Consider the following 13,337-nt stretch of genomic DNA (forward strand, 5'->3'; position numbering starts at 1 on the left):
ATGTTTTAAAAACCGGTTTTTAAATCAAACCAGATTAGGCTAAAAATGGTTCAACCGGTTAAACCAGGTTATACCGAGCGGTTCAACCGGGTTAACTACATAACTCTATAATTTCATAAATTACAACATCAACTCAAAAGTTAATCCAAAAATGCATGATTACATACTAAAAGATGATAAAGTAAATCCATAATAAAAAATTATCCAAAAGACAATCGAAAATCATTCAATTTTCCAACAAGCTCTTTTAAATGAAAGTGTATGATATGTTTAAGCTATTTGAGTGTTGAATACATAAAGTTCATGATCACATAAAAGATGAAATTCACTATTATCGCCATCCTCATCAACTAGAGGATAACTATTTTCGTTTCATACAATATTAAATAATAACTTTTAGTTACGAATAATCATAATATATAAAAATTACGTAAGATAAGTAAAATATTTAATAAAAATAAGTAACAACCCAAACTAAAATAACCCTGGGCCGGTACCGGTATTACGTTTCAAACCGGTATACCGGATTTTACCGCTGGTACAAACCTTATGCCGTTTCACTTATTTACCGGGGTATTTCGTACCGGATTTACATCTAAAAACGATAATACCAGTATAACCGGTCGGTATTTACCAGTTTTTAAAACATTGGTTTGTAGTTGCATTTATATTACAAAAGCAAAGCCCCAAACTTCTTATCTTTTTGATTAATAAACGATAACATATCTAAAAACTTATTAACTAGAGAAATTTTAGATCGTGACTGCAACAATAATTAATTGATAACTATTGCGATAGGTATCCGGTTGGCATTTATTATGTTCATTACCGTATTGGTATGATACTGGTATTCGATATAACAATCGAAAGATAAGACCTAAAAAATAAAGTCAATACATGCTCGAAAGGATACCGACATGTGTTTTACATCGACCGGAAACCATAACATCGAATATGAGTAACGGTTTCGATACTACCAATGCGGCTACTAATGTTCAGTCAAAATCGACATGGTACCGACATTCTTGGGATGATATCAGTTTGGTTCGTCATGGCACCGGTACAGTGCTGACACTCGTTGTAGCTTATGATATAAAAAAATGCTCTATTGTGAATAAAACTTCGTTTTCAACAAAATTTACATCGGAAACCATAAAACGAATATTGGTATTACTACCGAAGTTGTTTGAACGGTATCGGTCACGGCAACGAACAAAAAAATCAATTATAATTAATTCTTTCGAATTTGAACGAAACCTTAATCGAAACGTAGAAGGTTATAGACACGTCACGATGATATATTTGAAATTGATAATGCAATGTACTATATTATTAGAATAACAAAAATGGTAAACGAAATCAGTTTATAATATTAAAAAAAAAGTAAATGTGAAGTAGAACCTTAAACATATTTTGATTTTAGGATATTAGATTTAAATAAATATAACTTTTATCATCTGGCTGATAACACTCCTAACTTTTGATTTATACAACAACATTCTCAACTTTAACTTATTTTTTTCCACACATCCCAAACTAAGAGAACCCAATCCCAATTGATTTGGGGATAAAAAGAAGTTGGATGTAGGGTAATCTAGAATAAATAAGATAGTATTTACTATTTAAGCTTTGTTAAATAAAAATAAAAGAAAAAAGGACAGGAGGAAGACTGAGAAAGCCAGCCGGCTTTGTTTGTAACACCCACACGCTTTCTTTCTTTCGTTCTTTCAAAACAGATCTTTTATCTGTTTGTCCCCACCTTACCTTCTTCATCGTCGGCATCATTTATCCATATCCAACTTAACGGTTTCATCTAGATTACAGTAATGGGTTGTTTTCCTTGCTTTGAATCCAGTCAAGAGGACAACAACAACTTCAATCACCAAAAAGTCGGCCATGAAGTCCACCCATCCGCCCCTTCCAATATTTCCAGATTATCTTCCGGTAATTCTACTTCCCTTTTCACTTCACTTGATCTGATCTGATCTGCTATCTTTATACAATTTCCCTTTTTTTATTATCTGAATTTTGAATCTGAGATTCACCCATCCATCCATGAACTTTCTTTCTTTCTTATAATTCAATTCATTGATTTGTTTGTTTGTTTTATATATATATATATATATATATATATATATATATATATATATATATAGATGTAATAATTCATAAGCACTTGATTGATGATCTGGTGGCAGGGGTTGATAGGATGAAAACTAGAAACAATGTTAATAATGCTGCTAGCCTAAGGAGGGAGTCATCAGGGCCGCCGGATGCTCAAATCGCCGCACAAACCTTCACATTCCGCGAGCTTGCAGCCGCCACCAATAATTTTCGGCCTGATTGCTTCTTAGGGGAGGGTGGTTTTGGTTGTGTATATAGAGGACGTCTTCAGAGTAGTGGTCAAGTAAACTCCCTCCGTTTATCCTTTGGGGATGATTGATTTAAATTTTAAAAAAGTGTAGTAAAATTTTGATATGTATGTATGCACGTATAGGTTGTAGCTGTTAAACAGCTGGATAGAAATGGACTCCAAGGTAACCGTGAGTTTCTTGTTGAAGTTCTTATGCTCAGCCTTTTACATCATCCAAACTTGGTCAATTTGATTGGCTACTGCGCTGACGGTGACCAACGACTTCTTGTCTATGAGTTTATGGCCTTGGGTTCCTTGGAAGATCACCTTCATGGTAACATTATTCTTCGGTCTTTTTGTCGTCAACACTTAAAAACCATATATAAAACAATTTTATGGTTTTTCCCGGTTCAATTATGAACCAATTAACACACTTATACATTGTTTGTAGATGTTCCGCCTGACAGAGAACCATTAGATTGGAACACAAGAATGAAGATAGCGGCTGGTGCAGCCAAGGGGTTGGAGTTTCTTCATGATAAAGCTAACCCACCAGTTATTTATAGGGACTTCAAATCATCAAACATTTTGCTGGATGAGGGATTTCAACCAAAGCTGTCCGACTTCGGGCTCGCGAAACTGGGCCCTACTGGAGACAAGTCTCATGTTTCCACACGGGTGATGGGTACATACGGTTACTGTGCTCCTGAGTATGCCATGACTGGTCAGTTAACGGTCAAATCCGATGTGTACAGCTTTGGTGTCGTCTTTTTAGAGCTTATTACCGGTAGAAAAGCCATAGATAGCACTCAACCACATGGACAGCAGAACCTGGTGACATGGGTAATTAAATTAAATTAAATTAAATTAAATTAAATTAACTATTTATGTATGTTTTGAGGCATGAGTATTGAACAGAATAATGAATTATGCGATTGCAGGCACGACCTTTGTTCAACGACAGAAGGAAATTCACATCGTTGGTGGACCCACGGTTAGAAGGTCGGTACCCAATGCGGGGGCTGTACCAGGCGCTAGCAGTGGCATCCATGTGTATTCAAGAACAGGCTGCAGCGCGGCCTTTGATTGCGGACGTGGTAACTGCGCTATCTTATCTTGCAAACCAGGGGTACGATCCGACCACAGCTCCAGCTCATAACATCATCAGCAGCAGCAGCAAAGAGAGACCTAAAACCGCAAGGTCTTCAAAAAACGATGAAGGGGGTTGCAGCAGATGGGATTTGGAAGGATCGGATTCTCCCAAAGAAACTGTAAAGATGCTTGAGAGAGAAAGGGCTGTTGCAGAAGCAAAAATGTGGGTTGAAAAAAGAAGACAGAGTGGGTAGTAGATGTTTGTTTTACATACATTGTTCAGATGATGATTCAAAGGGTGGGTTGGGTTGTTGACAAAGTCCAAACCAATTTTTCTGCAGTAATATTGTATGTATATTTCTTATGGGAAAAGAGGAGATCAAACACAACTTAAAGGTCGGCTTGATTGATTTTCTTCCTTTGTGGTCGGTCACATTCGATGATTGAGTAGCCCATCTCCTTCTAACTCTTAACAAATTATCAGTAACATTTTCTCTCTTCTCAACTTACAAAGTTGTTTTTTTATAATATAAAAACCTCTCTCACGTAATATCATGGAAGGATTGTGAATGCTCTTAGGAAGTTGAGCCAAAATAATTGGTATTTCTCACTCATCTAGTTACGAACCCAAAGGACCTAAGCCACAAGACCCAGTCCAGGGGCACCCTTGCACGATATATGGGGTCGGAGTGGGAGCCAGGGAGGGCTTGGTGAGACCCGGCCCTGTCCGCGCAAACCACCCCCCGAATGCAGAAAAAAAAGTCTCACCGAATACCAGTGACTTCTTACCTTTCATCGGGCCAAAAATTATACAGACATACTACATATATATACACACAAATACACCAACAATACACACACATTTATAATGTACACATTTATAATGTGTGTGTATATATATATATATTAATTTTTTAATATACTAATGTTTTAAAGTTTAATTTAAATCAAAATAAATTTGTTTTGTAGAAAATTGGAGAATTGAGGAAAGCTGTGTGACACTCGTCTGTGAATCTTCAAAAGGTTCTTCCCATCTCCTCATCTGAATTTCCAGATAGGGATGAGCAAATGGTACCGGGTACCGGTACTGAACCGGTACCGGTACCTAATTTACCGAACCGGTTGTAACACCTCGAAATTTTTGTGTCCAATGATGTGTTGACACGTGTCATGAGTTTACACGTGGTATGAAATACTAAATAAAGGACTAAAGTTGACAAACCTTGAAAGTATGTAAATTCGAGGGTTAAAAATGTCAACGAGGGGTAAATATACTGTATAGTAGCCCTAGATGATGCTCGTACCTTCAAACGAATAAATCATGGATCGTACGAAGCGAAACGCGGGAGAAAGTGAGAGATTACAAGCTACAGGGGTTAATTGATACCTCTGAGTAACCCTTTGACGAATCCGAGGCTTTGTAACAGTAAAATACGCTCACTAGAATATACGATATAAATTCCGCGAAGTTCCGTTTTAAAACGAGAAAGTTATGATCAAATTCGTATGCGAGGGGTTAAAAGCGTCAACAATAAAAGTTAAGGCTTTTCGGATAGTAATTAAACTAACCGGGGACTTAACAATGCGGGTAAAAGTCACGAGGCCCTTAATTGTAAATAATCGAGGGCCAAATCGCAAAGTTACCCCTTCGAAACCGAAAGGTCAGGTTAATGATTACAAAAGATTTGGAAATCTTGGAAATCAACCCTCAGGCGGGCCGCGTTAAGGAAACGGGTGAGCTAATGCGGGCTGCGCGCCAGTTGAAGATTCGTTTACTGACTTATGGATTCAGGCGGCCCGCGTCTGAGTTGCTTGAATCCTAAAGCGGGCCGCGTGAAGGTCCCAGATGCAGAAAGTTTGGACAGATTCAATGTTTGAGCTTGTAAACGATCATTGATGCATTAATTGAAGCATGGGCGCCCTCTACATGTCCCCTAGCACCCAGGGACACCTGCTAATTATCCATGAGCAATCCTAGAGTGAGTTGTAATGATCTTGTGCACCATAATTCACTATAAAAGGCAAGGCATTGCACCAATGTGAAACACACCTCAAACCTGCCTTCTAGTTCATCTCTGGAGCTCTCAAGCATTCTCCTAACATCCCTAGTCGTGCACCTAACTTCTATAAGTATGCCAACCCTTTTATGGCTTAGTTTTTGCATAGTTTAGCTTAAAAGTCAATCCGTCGTAATTAACGATTGACTTTACGATAAATCACAAATGGTCCAGTGGTTTGTCGAATCAAAGGTAGTTATATGTTGGTAATCATGTGGGCTTTAAACCCCTAAAAGGGCACCCTCTAATTCCCACTCTAACTAGTCCGAATGTCGAGTCAAACGTGCTTAGAAAAAGTCAACAGAAATGCTATTTTGCGATTTCATGCATAACCAGTAATGTAGATGGTGTGTAACCTGTTTAAACACTCATAAAACATGATAATAAGTATATTAACAAGTCTAAGCTTGTTTGATCCGACCATTTACTGTTTTGACCCGGTTCGGAGCCGAAAGTCGCAAAACTTTGACTTTTGCTTTGACTTCAGTTCTGACCCGTTAAAGTATGAATTAGATATGCCTTAGGACTCTCTTAGGACCAGGTTACATGATGGTATAACCCTCTGTGACTGGTTCGTTGTTTGTCCGAGTCTTTTACACATTTCCGTTAAATGCTTAAAAGTTGACCGTAACGCCCTTTTTAATTTAAAACGAGAATTTCGGACATGTGAAAGGACCATAACCTTGGTTACTGATTTCTACGCATGTCCCTAAGATTTCACGTCAATCCGAGGTCCAGAATAGGAGTTATGCTAAATAGCGCAAATTACGGAAACTTTAGTAATTAAATAGCGCAATTAGCATAACGCCTATCTAAACCCAGATTTCGACACCAAACCTTTTACACACTGATGTAAAATAATATTTTGGGATTTTTAAAGATTTTTAATTATTTTTAACCTGCTCATAACCTGCGGTTATGGCAACGGTTCGGTAAATACCGAATATACTCTTTTCGGCCATAACTTGAGTTCTACAAGGTCTTTTGACCCGATTCCAGTTGCTATTGACTTTAAATAATAAATAAAGTATTTTGGACTTTATAAACTGTTCGGGAAACTCAGATTTCCTGTAGAACTCAGAAACCTCTTTTATAATCTTTAAAAAGACCGAAATACCCCTACGGGGCATAAAATGGATTTAAACTCGTTACGGGCATTATGCAAGGTATCCTACTGATACCACAACCTCTTTAAAGCATATTGACTTAGGAAACCAGTGTAGGACTCTTACGGTTACCCGTTGCGCCTTTTGCGCGCACGGTTCGGCTTATGTAGCTAGTTTACATAAACTAGCCGAAACGGGTCAAACCATATTGTTTTGACCCCAAAATCCAGAGTGTGGTTATTATACCCATATAAAACAAGTCTTCAAACTTGTTGGGTCCAAATCACATTCCATTCCCGGTTTTCGCCTTTCACGCGATTAAACCGTAATTATCCTTGAAACTGACCGGTCTAAGCTACGGCTAAATTAAAGACCCGTTAGGATTCTAATAGGTTATTTTAAACCTTCGTTCCAGAATAGGAGACCAGTAAAAGCTATTTGCAATTTATTCGATTAAGGATTTATACTTGCAAAGGTAAATACTTTTAACTTATTTTCCGTTATACGGGCTTGGGTTACGGTATATAGCATACCGCTTGATCGGGCATCAAATTCTCCACCGTAGAGTGGGTAATTGAATAAATTTGATCAGCTCGTTTAAACAGTCTTTTACTTAAAAGCCTTTGGGGGGTTAATGACCATGTCCCGAATATCCCTGGCATCATTTTACGAAATGGCCACGACCTAAGCGCGGAGTGTAGGCGTACACTCTTCAGTGCATAAATAGTTGATGTGGTTTGTCTATTGATCTTTAACCCGGACAAGATCCGGGCTACTGAACGCATAAGGAACATGTAATCCGTTAACAAGATTATAAATTTAAATAATTCTCCCAAGTTATAAAGAGTTTGTGCCTTGTGCATTCAAATCAATTTTAATAAACATTTTTCAAAAGTGTCGGTTGAATGTATTTACCAGTGTAAACTGACGTATTTTCCCAAAAAGACTAAATGCAGGTACTATGCGTAATTGGCTGGATATTTCTCCTTAGCATCATAAAGAGTCTCGCAAGCTTAAGATGCCTACGTCTGTTGAACAATACTTATATTTTATCTGATCCCCTGTGGATACTTTTCGACTATTCGTAATACATTTGATATTACAAACAATGTTGAAATATAATTATCTTTATGCTTCCGCTGTGCATTCATATATTGTGTGGTTTGACTATATTGTTGCCAACTACATCACGGTAATCCCCCACCGGGCCCACCGGTGAGATACGTGGAAATCGGGGTGTGACAGGTTGGTATCAGAGCCAACATTGAGTGAATTAAACACTATCCTTATGTGTTTAATCTCAATGACACAATTGCACATACTTGAGTCTAGACAAGAACATAGGACAAATTCGAATTGTTATTCCAGTTTGTCTTTTTATTGTTTATTGTGATTTAAAGTTTTGAAAGCAGGAAATATGCCACCAGCGATTAGAAGAGGGAGAGGAGGAAGAGGCAAAGGGCCGATCACTCACAATGATCACGAGGCCGGACCTTCGAAGATAATGCGGTAGATATGGATGAAGATACAGATCCCGTCGAGCCTGCAAGGGGTACTCCCAATCATCCAATCGAGATCTCTGATGGGTCATCCTTTCATGGAACACCCTATCAAGGTCCCGATAGTTATCAGGCGAGGTTTGACCAATGTAATTGGTACTTCACACAATCTCATCATTTCTCGCCTCATGACCAACAACAGCAACAGGATCCTTCTGAGGATTCGCGGTTCGTGGCAGTTACGCCACCGCCACCGCCACCAGCTCAACCAGTAATTCCAGATCCGCCAAGGCGTAGAAGATCAGGCGCGCGGATGTCTACCCGAGGAGGGGAATTCCATTTTAGCACCCCTCGCCACTCGAGTGCGAGTCACTTTCCGTCAGTGCCTGAAGAACCACAATTAGGGGAACCTTCTGGTCACCCTGCAGAGGTGAATTCTGCACCAGTTGCACCACCTCCGCCACCTTTCGGCTATGATAACCCTATACCAGCGTACGGCGGTTCCACCGCGTACAATCCGTTTGAGCAGCCGACTCACACGCACTACAACTATAACTATGATGCCGATCCATACGTGGTAGCGGATAATTACAATGCTCTCCATGGAACCTCTTGGAGACCAGATTACTCAGCTCATGGGTATCCAATACCTCCTAGACCTCTGGTTCAGCAACCGTCGCAGCAGCCACGTTTTTCTCCACCGGAGCAAGAAGAAATCCTCCACCGTCTAAACCGTGTGGAACGAGACTTCGAACAAGAACGTAAGAGTAATCGTGGATTCCTCAAGGGCCTAGCAAACTACTTAAAGGAAAGAAGAAACGAGATCATTAGTCTCTTTATGTATTATTATATTGCAATCAAGTCCCTGCGTGGACATTTATCGTATTTTAGTCCCTACGTGGACTTATCTTTTAGTCCCTGCGCGGACATCTATCTTGTATTTGGTCTCTGCGTGGACTTCTTTTCTGTAAGCCTCTGCGTAGGTATTTATTTATTTAAAAGTCCCGTTTAGGGCGGTGTGTAATCGTTATTATAACTAATGGAATGTTATGTTAAAATTTCATTTTTGTTATTATGTATGAAATAAATCAAAAATCATTCCTTTTTAAATTAATCTGCCTAAATAAAGAATCTTAAGAGTGAAACCTAGCCAGGTGTCATTATAAGACCCGACCAAGATGGTAAGACCTGATTAAAAGATTCAGATTTTATGTTAACCTCTGTAAACATGTTAACGTTCTTGGCAGATGTGATTCGTTAAAATCGCACGCGTCATTCTTATATAAGAATCCTTTTAAGGATTTCAAAGCCCAAATTAATGATTTATAAATCATGGGTTAAATCATCAATGAAGATGATCATTTATTAAACATCCATTAGCGATGTAGTGCCTATGGGCCAAACTTATTAAACATCCATTAGTGATGTAGTGCCTACGGGCCAAACTTATTAAACATCCATTAGTGATGTAGTGCCTACGGGCCAAACTTATTAAACATCCATTAGTGATGTAGCGCCTACGGGCCATACTTATTGTCATATAAGACAAAAGGCAGTTGTAGTCTATGACTCCCTATCGGAAAAGGTAAAAGGACTACGGTTCAAACCTTCATGCCTTGATTCTCTGTAATCCCGGCTAATATTATAAAAACGTCCTCGTGACTAGGCTTTTATGCCACTAACAATATTGTTTGTAATTAGGATAAGTTATGTTCAAATCCTAAATAAAAGTGAGTAACAAATTAACCGGATATGGTCTCTGTTTACAATGATTAATGAATTGCCATAAAAGACAATTCCATAATAAACTCCTAAATAAAACTTTTTCGTTATCTTCTGTAGCAGATTCAAGTTACAATGGCTGATCCAAATGAGGAGAATAGTCATTCGAAAGAAGATGAATACGATAACGCCTAGGTTCATTTGACGGGCGCTGAATTAAAAGCTCTTGTCGACGGTGCTGTTAAGGCAGCCTTGGATCGACAATACGAAGAGTACACTGAATCCCGGAGCAGAACTATATCTAAACCACACTCAAAGCCAAAAACCCACTCAAAATCTCACAGCAAACCACCGTCTAAGCCTAAAAAGGACGATGATAAACACTCATCCAATGAGAACAGTGTCCGTCCAGAAAAAGTGTTTACTGATGCATCTCGCGCCAGGGGTTGCACCTACAAGTATTTCGTATCATGCAAACCCCCAGATTTCACTGGGGAGAAGGGCGCAGTAGATTGCATGACTTGGTTAGACGAGATGGACACCGTGGTGGACATCAGTGGTTGTGCAGAGAAAGATGTGGTGAAGTTTGTTTCACAATCCTTCAAGGGCGAGGCCCTGGCTTGGTGGAGATCTCTGGTTCAGGCCTCGGGGAAGGCTGTTTTGTACAGCATGACATGGGAGGAATTCATTTCTCTCATCAAGGAAAATTACTGCCCTCAACATGAGGTTGAAAAGATCGAGTCCGACTTCCTATCGTTGGTTATGACGAACCTTGACTGTCAAGCTTACCTCACGAGCTTCAACATGATATTCCGGTTGGTTCCGTATCTGGTAACCCCGGAACCAAAGAGAATAGCTCGTTTTATCGGTGGTTTAGCCCCCGAGATAAAGGCAAGCGTAAAGGCCTCTCGGCCAGCGACCTTTAGATCTGTTGCTGACATATCTTTGTCCCTCACTCTGGATGCGGTCAGACAAAGATCGCTGAGGAACAAAGAGGCTGAGAAGAGAAAGTGTGAAGATGATAATTCACGTAGGTCGAGCAAGAAGCACCGTGGAAACGGTGACAACAAGAGAGGGTCCGAGTCAAGGAAGGATGGGCAACAATCTGGTGAGAAGCCCAAGTGCAAGAATTGCAAGAGACATCACTTTGGAAAATGTAGACTCGAATCGAACTCGCAGACTCAGTCGAAGTCATTCGCTTGCGGGATATGCAAGTCCAAGGACCACAAGACCTTGGATTGCAAAAAGATAAAGGATGCAACTTGCTACAGTTGTAATGAGAAGGGGCACATTAGAACCAACTGCCCTAAAAACGCCAAGAAGCCTGAAGAGGCCAAGAAGACCAACGCAAGAGTCTTCAGGATAGATGCGAAAGAAGTAGTGCTAGACGATAACGTGATCACAGGTACATTCCTTGTAAATGATGTCTTTGCAAGAGTACTTTTTGATTCAGGCGCTGATAAGTCTTTCGTAGATCATAAATTTTGCAAATTGCTGAATATGCCTGTCAAAACCTTAAATGTGAATTATGAGGTAGAACTAGCAGATGGCACCATAGAAACCGTCTCCACTGTGTTAGATGGATGTGTGATATCCATTAAGAACCACTTTTTTCCTCTATCTCTACTTCCCTTTAAATTGGCCGGTTTTGACATAGTATTGGGTATGGACTGGTTATCTCACAACCAGGCCCAAATCGTTTGCAACAGAAAGCAAGTGGTGATAAAGACTCCGTCTGGTGACTCGCTTACCATTCGGGGAGATACCCAGTATGGATTGCCTGAGCAAGTGACTATGCTCAAGGCTTCAAAATGTCTAAAGAAGGGTTGTGTCATCTACATGGCACAGGTGATTTTTGATGAGCCAAAACCAAAGATAGAAGACATTCCCGTCATTTTGGAATATCCAAAAGTTTTCCCGGAAGATCTACCTGGTTTGCCACCAGATAGGCATGTGGAATTCAGAATTGATATCATCCCTGGAGCAGCACCTGTTACTAGAGCACCTTACATGTTAGCACCAACCGAGATGAAGGAGTTAAGGACACAACTGGATGAACTGCTAGCTAAAGGTTTCATCAAACCTAGTTCGTCTCCCTGGGGGAGCACCTGTCCTGTTTGTCAAGAAGAAGGACGGATCGATGCGTCTGTGCATCGATTATCGCGAGCTTAATAAGGTCACGATAAAGAATAGATATCCTTTGCCGAGGATCGACGATTTGTTCGATCAGTTACAAGGGGCAAGTTATTTCTCAAAAATTGACTTGAGGTCAGGCTACCATCAACTAAAAGTCAGAGATGAAGACGTACATAAAACCGCATTTAAGACTCGTTATGGTCACTATGAGTTCCTAGTGATGACTTTTGGGCTCACTAATGCACCGGCTGCGTTCATGGATCTCATGAATCGCGTTTGCAAGCCGTACTTAGACAAATTCGTCATCGTTTTCATCGACGACATTCTTATCTACTCTAAGAACCAAGCTGACCATGAGAAACACCTTCGTTGTATTCTCAAACTCCTGCATCATGAGAAACTCTATGCCAAATTCTCTAAGTGCGAATTCTGGCTTCGAGAAGTCCAATTCCTTGGACATGTTGTCAGCGAGCGTGGTATCCAAGTGGATCCCGCTAAAGTAGAAGCTGTCATGAATTGGCAAGAGCCAAAGACGCCTACAGAGAATCGTAGTTTCCTGGGGTTAGCAGGATATTACAGGCGTTTCATTGAAAATTTTTCAAGGATTGCTACGCCCTTAACTTCCCTGACCAAGAAGAAAGTAAAGTTCGTTTGGGGCCCTAAGCAGCAAGAGTCCTTTGATATTCTGAGGCAAAAGTTGAGCAACGCTCCTGTACTAACATTGCCTGAAGGTACCAAAGAGTTCGTAGTTTACTGCGACGCATCACACACTGGCATGGGGTGTGTGCTTATGCAGAAAGGCAAGGTTATTGCCTATGCATCAAGACAGTTAAAGGTGCATGAGAAGAATTACACCACCCATGACTTGGAGTTGGGTGCCGTTGTGTTCGCACTAAAACTGTGGAGGCATTATCTGTATGGTATCAAGTTTGTGATCTATTCGGATCACAAGAGCCTTCAACATCTGTTTAATCAGAAGGAATTAAACATGAGGCAGCGCCGTTGGATGGAGACTTTAAATGATTATGATTGTGAAATCAGATATCATCCCGGCGAGGCGAATGTAGTCGCTGATGCCTTAAGTCGAAAGGAAAGGGTGAAACCCATCCGAATCAATGCCAAGAGCATTGAAGTGAAGAATAATTTGATTGAAAGGTTGTTAGCTGCACAGAGAGAAGCTGTGTTGGAAGCTAACTATCCTAAAGAAAAGCTAGGAGTAACTGAGGAGCAGTTAACTCTTAGCAAGGACGGAATTTTACGATTAAATGGACGAATATGGGTTCCAATTTACGGAGGACTACGAGATGTTATCCTCCACGAATAGTTCCAAATATTCTGTTCACCCTGGAGCTGATAAGATGTATCAGGATCT

The 13,337-nt window shown here is 40.1% G+C and overlaps 1 protein-coding gene across 1 annotated transcript; it reads left to right on the top strand.

Annotated features, from left to right (window-relative positions):
- The first annotated feature begins 1,659 nt into the window (after window positions 1-1,659).
- LOC110926506 (serine/threonine-protein kinase PBS1) lies at window positions 1,660-3,859 on the top strand. The gene is made up of 5 exons (XM_022170277.2): window positions 1,660-1,944; window positions 2,199-2,407; window positions 2,498-2,687; window positions 2,805-3,196; window positions 3,295-3,859. The coding sequence occupies exons 1-5, from the start codon at window positions 1,827-1,829 to the stop codon at window positions 3,697-3,699; spliced, it is 1,314 nt and encodes a 437-aa protein (XP_022025969.1). The 5' UTR covers window positions 1,660-1,826; the 3' UTR covers window positions 3,700-3,859.
- Window positions 3,860-13,337: the final 9,478 nt, after the last annotated feature.

Source organism: Helianthus annuus, chromosome 17, assembly GCF_002127325.2.
Source record: "Helianthus annuus cultivar XRQ/B chromosome 17, HanXRQr2.0-SUNRISE, whole genome shotgun sequence".
Lineage (NCBI taxonomy): Eukaryota > Viridiplantae > Streptophyta > Magnoliopsida > Asterales > Asteraceae > Helianthus > Helianthus annuus.

Coding starts and splice junctions, on each gene's coding strand:
- LOC110926506 (XM_022170277.2), top strand. CDS start 1,827: ATGGGTTGTTTTCCTTGCTTTGAATCCAGTCAAGAGGACAACAACAAC. Junction 2,408..2,497: donor GTCTTCAGAGTAGTGGTCAA/GTAAACTCCCTC, acceptor ATGCACGTATAG/GTTGTAGCTGTTAAACAGCT. Junction 3,197..3,294: donor AGCAGAACCTGGTGACATGG/GTAATTAAATTA, acceptor ATGCGATTGCAG/GCACGACCTTTGTTCAACGA.